At 38.9% G+C, this 13,429-nt stretch overlaps 1 protein-coding gene across 5 annotated transcripts in view; it reads right to left on the reverse strand.

Moving 5' to 3' along the window:
• Positions 1-13,429, reverse strand: part of SEC24B (SEC24 homolog B, COPII coat complex component) — an 88,892-nt gene that overhangs the window by 43,915 nt on the left and 31,548 nt on the right. For 2 of the 5 annotated variants that reach the window (XM_047798207.1, XM_047798206.1), the window contains exon 4: positions 9,609-9,713. The exons of 2 other annotated variants lie outside the window; for them this stretch is intronic. In XM_047798207.1, coding sequence (XP_047654163.1) covers positions 9,609-9,713 — 105 coding nt within the window. Of the gene's footprint in view, positions 1-9,608; positions 9,714-10,025; positions 10,412-13,429 lie in introns of those variants that run through there. One more of the 5 variants, XM_047798211.1, reaches the window with a different exon arrangement.

Raw genomic sequence — 13,429 nt, forward strand, 5'->3', positions numbered from 1 at the left:
AGAAAAGCCATAAATGCTAAGTCTTTTTGATTTCCCAAGTTTTTTTCCAGTCTAAGGAAATGGCATTTTGAACCACTGCACCTAATTGTAAGCAGAACAAAAATGGGAGTAATTTGGAGTTCCCGTCATGGTGCAGCAGAAACAAATCCCACTAGGAGCCATGAGGTTGCGGGTTCAATCCCTGGCCTCGCTCAGTGGGTTAAGGATCTGGGGTTGCCGTGAGCTGTGGTGCAGGTCACAGATGCAACTTGGATCTTGCATTGTTGTGGCTGTGGTATAGGCTGGCAGTTGTAGCTCCAGTTTGACCCCTAGCCTGGGAACCTCCATATGCTGTGGGTATGGCCCTAAAACACAAGAAAAAAGGGGGGGGGGTAATTTAGGCTGATAAATAACATTACACAAAATAACACATTTTGAAATGTACAAAATAAGGATCATGGAATTAAAAAGTTAGATGTCTCCAGGATCCGAATAATATACACATTAAAATATAACCCAGGGCCTGGGAGCAATGACATATCAGTAGCCATGACTAGATACTAAAATCAGATCTTGGTGTCTAAAATATCCTTCTCTACTATTGTTACTAGGGCTAAAGGAAATGGCTCATCATGGCTTGCAGTTGTCTACCTAAAAAATGAGCTAGGAACATCTCACTGAAGCCTTAAAGTGCTTAAAGATTCAGGAGAACATTCAAAAAAGACAGCTTGAAGGAGTTGCCAATGGCCAGGTTTAGGACAAGTTGCTATCAAAATAACTGATGATATTAATGGATTATTACCCACTGAATAAAATAAGACCATGAGTCGGTATGAACCCAGAGAAATTAACAAGGGAAAAGGGAAAGCGCTTCTATACAATGAAATCTCAACTCATAAATAAAGAAGGAATGTTGAAACTAGAAAATCACCAATGAATGGTCAAACTAATGTGTAACTGTTTAATACAGAAGAAAATATTTTCATAGTATCAAAGAACTTCCCTACAAATTACTTATTAATTTCATGGGAAAAGAGAAATAACTTCACAGTTAAGAAACCTGGCAGACACCATCTTAACCAAGTGATCAAACTTAACATCATAAGTATTGGAACAAATCAGTATCACATCCCTCATACAGAAATGTGCCCAGAACACAACACAACATTACGTCTGATTATCTTGCCAAAAATACATGGTTCAAATCTAATCACAACTATATATCAGATAAACTCAAACTGAGGGATATTCTACAAATTAACTGGCCTGTATTCTTCAAAAATGTCAAAGTCAAGGAAGAGAAAGAAAGATTAAGAGACTGTTCTAGGTTGAAGGAATCCACAGAGAAATGACAACTAAATTCACTGCATGACGCTGGACTGGATCTTGGGCCATGGAAATAGCTATAAAAGATCTTACTGAGAGAAGCGGGATCAAGATGGCGGAGGAGTAAGTCATGGCACTCACCTTCTCCCACAAACACATTAAAAAAAAACCCATCTACATGTAGAACAATTCACTCAGAACATCTGCAGAAGAGCTTACACCTCCAAAAAATGGGCAAGAAACCCTACACATAACCAGGTAGAACAAAAGGGAAAAGAGAGAGAGAAAAGGAAGCAGGAAAGGACTAGCACTCCTGAGAAAGAGCTGTGAAACAGGAAAGGAACCCACACCCTGGGAAGCCACCTAACAGGGACATCAACCAAGACATAGGGACCTCAGAGAAAAACATAGCAGCCAGACTGAGGATGGCAAAGCAGAGAGAGCTGCACAAACCATAGGTACCATCACACCCAGACACCACAGCCTGAGATGCTCAGGTGGGGACTGGTTGCTGAGACTCAGGATCTGGAGGTCAGTTCCAGGGAGAGGACCAGAGTTGGCTGTGTGGAGACAGCCTGAGGAGCTAGAGAGCAGTGCACAACGGGCTGGGGAGCAGAGTGCCATAGCCAAGGGAGCACAGGAGAAGGCCTCGGCCCACAGGAGAACCAAGGCACCATTGTTGGGGAGGGTGAGTGGGAAGAGGTGTAGATCGCCAGAAGAATGAATATCCTTCTCCGCACATGTGTGGACTCTTGGAGGGTGAGACACCTTTGGCACAGACTAGGGGCAGTAAGGCTCCCCTTGTGTGGGCTACAGGTGGCTGAGTGCTTCTTGTGCAGGATAAGGACAGTGGGGCCTCTCTAGTTCAGGCTACATGCAACGGGGTGCCTCTTTCATGGTCTACAGGTGGTAGGGGCAAACCACTGCAGTCATCTCAGACTCCAGAGGTAGGCATGGCCTGTCACCATGAGGGGGTCCATGAACAGGCACTACCTGCAGCCCCAGTCATCTCAGAGGTCTGCATGGAGGGCACTACAACCAAGCACTACCCATTGTTACTCTCACTCCCCTGAGAACACACACACCCTGCTGCTGCCACTGCCAAATGCTCAGGGTGCCATCTACACCTGACTGAGGGTCATCACCACTTCCCAGGGCCCTGCAACTAGGAGTGGCTTGTGCCACCTCCCCATGGGTCTGTGACATTGTCAAGGGCCCAGCAACCAGGCAGTGGCTACTAGCCCCACCCATTGGCACCATCTCCCTGGAAGCACGCACAACACCCTATCAAGGGGATACCAGCCTGCTCTCACTGAGGAAAGAGACAGCAAGCATCCAAACCAAAAGCAGCCCTTACACCAAAAATAAATAGTAAGCCCTAACAAAATACCCAGGGGTACTCTTGCATATAAACAGCCCTCCAAGACTAAACTCACAGAATAAGAAAAATATAAGCAAAATGAAGGTCAGGAACCATTCCCAGTTAAAAGGACAGGAGAATTCATCTGTAGAAGCAAACAATGAAACAGACCTCTGTAGTCCAACAGAAACCAAGTTCAAAAAGGAGACAGTGAAAATACTGAAGGACTTCAGAGCAGATATGAACAGTAATGCAGATTCCTTTAGAAGGGAACTAGAAAATATAAGGAGGAGCCAAGAAAAATTAGAAAATTCATTTGCAGAGATGCAAGCTGAGTTAAAGGCATTGAAGAGCAGAATGAATGCAGAAGAACAAATTAGTGACTTGGAAGACAGAATAATGGAAATCACCCAATCAGGACAGCAGATAGAAAAACCAAATGAAAAAACATGAAAGTAATATAAGAGATCTATGGGATAATATAAAGCGGGCCAATCTACGCATAATAGGGATTCCAGAAGAAGAAGAAAAAGAAAAGGGGATTGAAAATATATTTGAAGAAATTATGGCTGAAAACTTTCCAAATCTAAAGTAAACAGAATTTAAGTTACAGGAAGCACAGACAGCCCCAAACAAGTTGAACCATACAAGCTCATACCAAGACATAGTAAAAATGGCAAAAGATAAAGATGAGGATTCTAAAGGCAGCAAGAGAAAAACAAAGAGTTAATTATAAGGGAACCTCCATAAGGCTATCAGCTGATTTCTCTACAGAAACACTACAGGCCAGAAGAGCGTGGCAGGATATATTCAAAGTTCTAAAAGGGAAAAATTTGCAGCCTAGAATACTCTATCCAGTATTTATATCATTTAAAATAGAAGTAGAAATAAAGAAACTTCTTCAAAAAACAAAAACTAAAAGAGTGCAGCAATACCAAACTCATTCTAAAAGAAATACTGAAAGGGCTCCTCTAAATAAAAAAGAAGGAAGAATAGGATGGAGGAAATCACAACTAGAAAGTAATCACTTAAATAAGCCAGTAAACAGATCGAAAAGGAAAAAAAAAAAAAAGACCTATTGTAAAAGCAACAATAAACATAAGGAACAGCAAAAGGATAAACATGAAGATGTTAAAAAAAGACATCAAAATCATAAAATATGGGGAAAGAAAGTAAGAAAATCTAGACCCTTTTTTTAAAGAATGTGTTTGAGCCTCTATGACTATTAGGCTAAAGCAAGCAGATATAGGAAGGCGTTAACATACTTAAAAAACAGGGCAATTACAAATCAAAACCAAACAATATCTCCACAAAAATGAAAAAGAGGACACAGGCATAAAATAAAAGGAAATCATCTAACCAAAAAAAGAAAGGAACAAAGGAGAAAAACAGACTCAACTGGAAAACAGGTTTAAAATGGAATAAATAAATATTTATAAATAATTACCTTAAATGTCAATGGACTGAATGCTCTAATCAAAGACACATAGTGGCAGACTGGATAAAACAAAACAGAAGCCTACAATATGCTGCCTACAAGAGACTTAACTTAGGGCAAAGGACACATATAAGCTGAAAGTGAGGGGATGGAAAAGCTATTTCATGCAAATGGAAACAACAGGAAAAGCAGGAATACTCAGGAAAAGTAGGAATACTCAGGAAAAGCAGGAAAAGCTGTAATACTCATATCAAACAAAATAGACTTTAAAACAAAGGACAGAAATTCCCACTGTGGCACAGAGCAAATGAATCCAACTAGTAACCATGAGGTTACAGGTTGCATCCCTGGCATTGCTCAGTGGGTTAAGGATCTGGCACTGCCATGAGCTGTAGTGTAGGTTGCAGACATGGCTCAGATCCTGCGTTGCTGTGGCTGTGGTATAGGCCAGCAGCTGTAGCTCGCAATTCAACCCCTAGCTTAGGAACCTCCATATACAGTGGGTACGGCCCTAAAAAGCAAAAAACAAAAAACAAACAAACAAAAAAGACATAAAGACAAAGAAGGATACTAATGATGATAAAAGGATCAATTCAATAATTGAAGAGGAGACTATTATACTCATCAATATATATATGTCCCTAAAATATGAGCCCCCAAACACATATAACAAATACTAACAGACATAAAAGGAAAAACCGATGGGAATAAAATAATAGTAGGAGACTTTAACACCTCACTCACATCATTGGACAGCTCCTCTACACAGAAAATCAATAAGGCAACAGAGATCCTAAATGACACAATAGAAAAGTTAGACTTGACATTTTCAGGACATTACATCCCATAAAATCAGAGTATACATTCTTCTCAAGTGCACATGGAACATTCTCAAGGACTGACCACATATTGGGGCACAAAAATAACCTCAACAAATTTAAGAGTATGGAAATTATTTCAAGTATCTTCTCTGACCACAATGGCATTAAACTAGAAATCACCCACAGGAAAATAAATGAGAAAAAACTGACTACATGGAGACTAAATAACATGCTACTGAAAAACCAATGGGTCAATAAGGAAATCAAAAGAGAAATTAAAAAATACCTTTAGACAAATGATAATGAAAACACAACCATTCAAAATCTATGGGATGCTGCAAAAGCAGTTCTTAGAAGGAAGTTCACAGAGATTCAGGCTTTACTGAAAAAAGAAGAAAAATCTCAAATCAACAAGTTAATTGAGGTAGGGAGTGGGATGGACTGGGAATTTGGGGTTAACAGATGCAAACTATTGCATTTGGAGTGGACAGGCAATGAGATCCTGCTGTATAGCACTGGGAACTGTATCTAGTCATTTGTGATGGAGCATGGTAGAGGACAATGTGAGAAAAAGACTGTATATATGTATGTGTGACTGGGTCACTTTGCTGTACAGGAGAAGATTGACCGAACACTGTAAACCAACTATAATGGAAAACATAAAAATCATTAAAAACAAAAACAAGTTAACCTACCACCTAAAAGAATTAGAAAAAGAAGAACAAACAAAATCTAAAGTCAGTAGAAGGAAGGAAATCATAAAGATCAGAGAGGAAATCAATGAAGTAGAGATTCGAAAAACAAAAGAAAAAGAAACCAATAAAACCAAGAGCTGGTTCTTTGCAAGGGCAAACAAAATAGACAAACCTCTGGCGAGACTCACCAAAAGGAGGTGAGAAAGAACTGAAATAAACAAAATAAAAAATGAGAAAGGAGAAATCTCAACAGATATTGCAGAAACATTTACACAAAAAAACATAAAAGCATACTATGAACAATTATATGCCAACAAATTTGACAACTAAGAAGAAATGGACAACTTTCTAGAGACATACAGCCCACCGAAACTGAATCAAGAAACAGATCACCTGACCAGACCTACCACTAGAAATGAAATTGAATATGTAATAAAAAACACTCCCTACAAACAAAAGTCCAAGACCAGATGGCTTCACAGGTGACTTCTACCAAACACACAAAGAACTTATACCCATCCTTCTTAAACTTTTCCAAAAGGTTGAAGAAGAAGGAATAATCCCAAAGACTTTCTATGAGGCCACCAACACCCTAATAACCAAATCCAAAGATACTAACAAAAAAGAAAATTAGAGGACATTTTTTTTTTGGTCTTTTTTTCCTTTTTAGGGCTGCACCCACAGCATATGGAGGTTCCCAAGCTAGGGGTCTAAAAAGAGACATACAGATCAATGGAACTGAATAGAGAACCCAGAAATAAACCCAGACACAGTCAATTAATCTTTGACAAAGGAGGCAAGAATATAAAATGGGAAAAAGACAATCTCTTCAGCAAGTGGTGCTGGGAAAACTGGACAGCTACATGTAAATCAATGAAACTAGAACACACCCTCACACCATGCACAAAAATACACTCAATATGTCTTAAAGACTTAAATGTAATATAAGGCACTCTACAACTCCTAGAGGAGAACATAGGCAAAACATTCTCTGACATCAACTGTATGAATGTTTCCTCAGGCCAGTCTCCCAAGGCAATAGAAATAAAAACAAAATTAAACCAAAGGGACCTAATCAAACTTAAAAGCTTTTGTACAGCAAAGGCAACCCTAAATAAACAAAAAGACAATCTATGGAACGGGAGGAAATAGTTTTCAACGATGCAACCAACAAGGGCTTAATCTCTAAAATATACAAACTTATACAACTCAACAGCAAAAAACAGTAACAACAAAACAACCCAATTGAAAAACGGGGAGAAGACCTAACTAGACATTTCTCCAAAGAAGACATACAGACGGCCAATAGGCACATGAAAAAAATGCTAAACATCACTCAGAAAACTAAATATAGAACTACCATATGATCCAGCAATCCTACTCCTGGGCATATATCCAGACAAAACTTTCACTGAAAAGGATACATGCACCCCTATGTTCATTGCAGCACTATTCGCAATAGCCAAGACATGGAAACAACCTAAATGTCCATTGACAGATGAATGGATTAAGAAGGTGTGGTATACATACACAATAGAATACTACTCAGCCATTAAAAAAGAACAAAATAACGCCATTTGCAGCAACATGGATGGAACTAGAGACTATCATACTAAGTGAACTAAGACAGAGAAAGACAAACCATATGATAACACATATATCTGGAATCTAATATATGGCAAAAATTAACCTATCTACAGAAAAGAAACAAACTCATGGACATGGAGAACAGACTTGTGGTTGCCAAAGGGGAAGGGGGAAGGGATGGGATGGACTGGGAGTTTGGGGTTAGCAGCTGCAAACCATTGCATTCAGAGTGGAAAATCAATGAGATCCTGATGTATAGCACTGGGAACTATATCTTGTCACTTGGGATGGAACCAGATGGGGGATATTGTGTATGACTGGGTCACTTTTCTGTACAGCAGAAATTGAGAGAACACTGTAAATTAACTACAATAAAAAATGTTTTTAAAAAAAAATCTGGGGAGTTCCCATGGTGGCGCAGTAGTTAACGAATCTGACTGGGAACCATGAGATTGCAGGTTCGATCCCTGCCCTTGCTCAGTGGGTTAAGGATCTGGTGTTGCCGTAAGCTGTGGTGTAGGTCGCAGACGCGGCTCGGATCCTGTGCTGCTGTGGCTCCGGCGTAGGCCAGCAGCTATAGCTGCGATTCGACCCCTAGCCTGGGAACCTCCATATGCCGCAGGAGCGGCCCAAGAAATGGCAAAAAGACAAAAAAAAAAAAAAAGATCTGGGAGTTTCCATCGCGGCTCAGTGGAAATGAATCTGACTAGCATCTATGAGGACACAGGTTCAATCCCTGGCCTTGCTCAGTGGGTTAAGGATCCGGCATTGCCGTGAGCTGTGGTGTAGGTTGGCAGCTACAGCTCCAATTCAACCCATAGCCCAGGAACCTCCATATGCCATGGGTGAGGGCCTTAAAAAAACAAAACAAAAAAAACTTACTGAGATAATTGTTCAGATTTGACTACAGACTGTGTAACAGCTATTACTGTATCAGTGCTAAATTTACTGATAACTATACTGTGTTTATGTTATGTAAGACATTGTCTTTGCAGGCAGGAAATACATACTGAAATATTTAGAGATAAAAGTTCATGATATTTCCACCTTACAATCAAATTATGAAAAAAATGTACATAGATAGAAGCAAATGGGATGAAAAAGGATTATCTTGGTAAAGTGTATATGGGAGTTTCTTTTACTCTTCTTGAAACTCTTCAAGATTGAAATTAAAGGAGTTCCTGCCCTGGAGCAGAGGAAACAGAATCTGACTAGGAAACATGTGGTTGCAGATTTGATCCCTGGCCTCGCTCTGTGGATTAAGGATCTGGCGTTGCTGTGAGCTGTGGTGTAAGTTGCAGATGCAGCTCGGATCTGGCACTGCTGTGGCTGTGGTGTAGGCCGGCAGCAACAGCTCTGACTGGACTCCTACCCTGGGAACTTCCATATGCTGTGGGTGTGGCCCTAAAAGGACAAAAGATAAAAAAAAAAAAAGACTGAAATTATATAAAATTAAAAATTACCCCAAATTCAGAAAGATAAACAGGTATTTACATGTTTAAGACAGGAGAATTACTCTCTATCTGGGCCCCTCAATTTTCACCCTCCCCCAAATCATGCATAAGGATTTGAATATTTTTTAAAAGCCAGAGGAAATGGAATGTTTAAACAGATTATTTATAAAGTAAATCCTTCCACTTAAGCATAACAGGAGAATCATGGTCATATATAACCTGAAAGATCATTACTTAATGGTTCAGTCTTAAACTATTAGAATTAATGAAGAATCTGAACTACTTAATATTCAGCTGTGTTCTACTTATCATAGGCAAAAAAAGGGTATTAAAGAGGCTGCAACACATAATCACATATACGATTTCTTCTCCTTGCAGATGTGAACGACTACTTCATGAAGCAGAGAAATAACTATAAATTTGGGCTCTTCTAAATATGTGACAAGAAGGGCCACAAGGACCTCAAAGAAACATTGTCTTATTTCTCTATCGCTTTCATAAAATCCATATGATTCATTCTGATTCGAATGGAGTAGCATGCAAAGAAGAAAATAAAACGGTATTCCTAAAGGGTGCTAAAACAGTATCAGCCAAAAGCTTCAGTAAGGACTCATTCTTTTGCATGTGCATGAGAGAAAATGCATTTCTAAAAGAAGCTCTCTTATCATCATGAAACATGTATTGTTGCTCACACAATGGTAAAGATGAACAAAGGAGAAAAAACAAAACAAATAAACAAGCAAAACACTTCATTTCAAGTGACCCAACCTTCTATAACCCAAACCAAGCAAGTTTATTGAACTAAATCTGCAAAGACATGGCTTTTTTTTTTTTTTTTTTTTAAAGACGAGTGAGACTAGGGACATAAAAATAAAATAAAATAAAACAAAAAAACCCAAAAACCTTGGGTAGGAAAAGATCAAGAACTGGTGTAAAGCTAAAGCAGACCTGCTTCCTCATCCTCCTCCTCCTCTTCCTCATCATCGGAAGTTGATGACAAGGGAGTTGGTGCGGAGCTAGCTTGATTATTAACATATTCACCATACTGCATGCCTGTAAAGTGGAAAGCACAAACACAAGCGTCAAACCAACAGGAAAGATGAGAAATAAAATTTTGACATTGCATCAAAAGTGAGAAAGAACTCTGACATTCCAAAGAACATCCCAGCATGCACATTAATATTAGCAAATTTACTATCAAAACTGGAACCGTTAGAAAATCTCTGCAAAGCAGTTTAGTAAAAGCAGCCTTAATATGAACTAACCAGTTTAAGTGTAACACCAGTACCATGCCTTACACTGATAATATTTAGGAAACTGCACTGATGTTCGCTGAACATCTTACTGAGCTCTATACATGTTTACCTTCTTTGACCTTAGGGCCCTTGTGGTCTACTTCCTTTGGGGCTGTACCTTCTCGGTGAGCAGTGATCATTTCTACTGAAGTGAATTTACACAGCATTTGAGACACAGACAGATACTTGGTACCTTCCTTCCCCAATGCCACCCTGATGGTAGCTCAGTTCTCATAACGGAAAAAGAATGACAGTTAAAGAAGAGAATTGTATTTAGCATAGTTCTCTGCACACAGCAACTCCTCAAAAGGGGGCGGGGGAAGAAGACATGAACTGAGGCCCTGCGAGTGAGACAGGCACAGAAAAGTGAATTTTCTGAGATGGTCAATCATCTCAGCATCACCTATGGCCTACACGTGAGTCTGAAGTAGGTGAATGAGATGGTCCTCAGTGTGAGATACAGCAAGAGAAGGGAGAGTCTGTGGAAAAGGCCCAACACTGGTAACTGTATTTTCTGTTTAAAAAAAAAAAAAAAGTTGATTGCTTATTTTTAGTACTTAATTTAGCAAAATCAAGACAAAAATTAACATCCACAATTTTTTTTTTTTTGCTTTTTAGGGCTGCTGTCAAGGCACATGGAGGTTCCCAGGCTAGGGGTCAAATTGGAGCTACAGATGCTGGCCTACACCACAGCCACAGCAACACGGGATCCAAGCCACCTCTGCGACCTACACCACAGCTCATGGCAATGCCAGATCCCTGACCCACTGAGCCAGGCCAGGGAGAACCTGTATCCTCGTGGATACTAGTCGGATTCATTTCCACAGCGCCACAGCGGGAACTCTACCACAACATTTTTAAGAGGGAAAATAATTAAAAATTCAAGTGCTTCATGAATAAGAATAAACATCCTTGTAAGGAAAAAATCTTATAGCTCAATTTGAAAAAAAAAGAAAAAAGAAAAAAGAAAAAACAAAATAAAACCCAGAAACATAGTATGCATTTTCAAAAATATTTTATAATACTGGAAGCAAAATAAAACCCTCGCTCACCAAAAAATCATGTGGTACTCCTCTGATGCTCTTTGTTTTTTTCCAGGTGGTCTTTTTAATTAGTATGGATAAATATAACTTATGTCTATAGTAAGAAAAAAGCTATTAAAGAGTAAAATCTGAACTTAGGAGAGAGCAAAGGTTAAACTGTATATGAGTGAAGCTTTGGTCCTCATGACTCTAAAGTCATGGAAAAATCTGCTAGCTTTGGTGAAACATATTTTAAATACAGATGAAACAGCAATTTTCACAAATTCATCTGAGAAGGGAAAAAAAAAAAATCAATGTAAAATAAGTTCAGGCAACACAAAAAAATAAACCTGATACCTTGAAAGACCAAATTCAGAGTGGCATGTTCCTCTAACAAAAGCCTAGTTAAGATGAAAATTTAACTAATTTTAGACCTTAGGTTAAATATACTTAGAAGTTTATAATTAAACCTAAATAAAAAAGATCTTATAGAAAAGAAGTTTTTCAATTTAAGGAATTCCTTAAAAATGAAGGGCTTTCTTTGGGAGTTTCCTGGTGGACTAGTGGTTAGGACTCAGCACTTTCACTGCTGCAGCCCAGGTTCAATTCCTGGTCTGGGAACTGAGATCCCACATCTAGCCACTGCACACCGCACCCCAAAAAATAAAAAACAAATGAAGTACTTTCTCAAAATGCCAATTAGCATCACACTTTCAAAAGTTCACATGAGTATATGTATATAAAAAATTAGAAAGAAGAAAACAAGGAATTTCATTTACTGAGTTAAGATGAGAGAGGCCAACAAGAAGGAAAACAAAAATCAGAAGAAAATCCATTCTTTTCTTGAATGAATCATTTTGCAGGCTGTTGACTTTGTAACTAATCAAAGGAGTCAAAGTACAGGGCAAACCTATATGAATTGTGAGATAAATATTTTCTTCTCTTTCTCCAGATTTACTGAACAAAAATAGATATCACTTATTGGAAAGAATATCCAATGCTTAGTTGGAAGCAAATGAGATGGCTATCCAATGATAAAAAGCTTTACAGAGCAACTACTTAATGCACTGGAACAAACCTATGAATAAGACAGAACAGAGTAATATTATTATTAATTACAATATCATTTTAGAATATACAATGGTTGCAAATGTACTATATTAACAGAATGTCACACAACATAAAATTTTTAAAAAGATGCAATTCATTTTGAGAAGTGATAGAGATGAAAGTTATCAAGATTTATGCTCTTCCCCACTGTTGACTCAATACCTTCCTTTGCTTATTCAAGTAAACTTCGTTAAAAACTTGAGAAAACCAGGAGTTCCCTGGTTCCCTGGTGGCCTAGTGGTTAAGGAACGGTCATTGTCACTCGGGTTTGATCCCTGGCCAGGGTACTTCTGCATGCTGCAGGTGTGGCCAAAAAAAAAAAAAGCTTGGGAATACTAATGACATAAGAATATGACATTTTAGTTAATCCACAGAAGAATGGCCAAAATAACAAATCAATCCACATTTAAATGCCCTTGCTCTAGGGTATATACAGTACTCTGTAGAAATGCACATAGGGTATATCCCACCCCAAACACCACCACCACTAAACAGGAAGGAATGCCACATGCTAACCGATTCCGTCTTAATCAGAGCTTCCAAGGAGTGAATCTCATAAACCAAGAGGAGAGATGGAATGACTTAATGAAGAGTCTGTTACTAATAGGGCCGCAATATTTTTAAAAAGACATTCTGTTTAAACTACCTACCCTTAAAGAACCTTCAGGCAAAAGTCTCCAGGGAACATATCCTTGCAGTTGCTTAATAAAAGGCATCTTTACTGTTCCCTAGATACAATTACATTGGGAATAACTAAAACTTGTCTTAGGAGAAAACAAATCCCTTGTGGAGATTAGCTTTTTTAAATTCAGGGGTTCAGACTTTTCAGCAGCTGTTATCTTTCCTAATCTGGTCTTTTATCTAGGTACACACGCTAGAAAACTTTGCAAGGGTTCCCACAAAAGAATGGTTTTTAAGAGAATCACTTCCTTTTCCTTTTTTTTTTTTTTTTAATTTTGGCTGCCCTGAGGCATATGGAGTTCCCGGGCCAGGGAGCAGATCCGGGCCACAGTTGTGACCTAAGCCAAAGTTGTGGCCACACCGGATCCTTAACCCACTGTGCCGGGTTGGGGATTGAACCTGCATCCCAGAGCTCCTAAGATGCTGTCGATCCCACTGTGCTCCAGTGGGAACTCCAGGGAATCACTCTCCATGGTACTTTCTTTCCTAAAACTTATCCACTTAAGGAAACAGTTGTGTTAACAATAGACTTTTTCTTCCTTTACAAAGGAAAAACACTCCCTTAACCTATCTTAAATCTTACTATAATATCTTGCCCTGAGATATATAAAAAAAAATCTCTCTGGCACAAAAGGGAAAGCTTCATCTTTCTGTAAACGAT

This window comes from Phacochoerus africanus, chromosome 10 (genome assembly GCF_016906955.1).
Source record: "Phacochoerus africanus isolate WHEZ1 chromosome 10, ROS_Pafr_v1, whole genome shotgun sequence".
Lineage (NCBI taxonomy): Eukaryota > Metazoa > Chordata > Mammalia > Artiodactyla > Suidae > Phacochoerus > Phacochoerus africanus.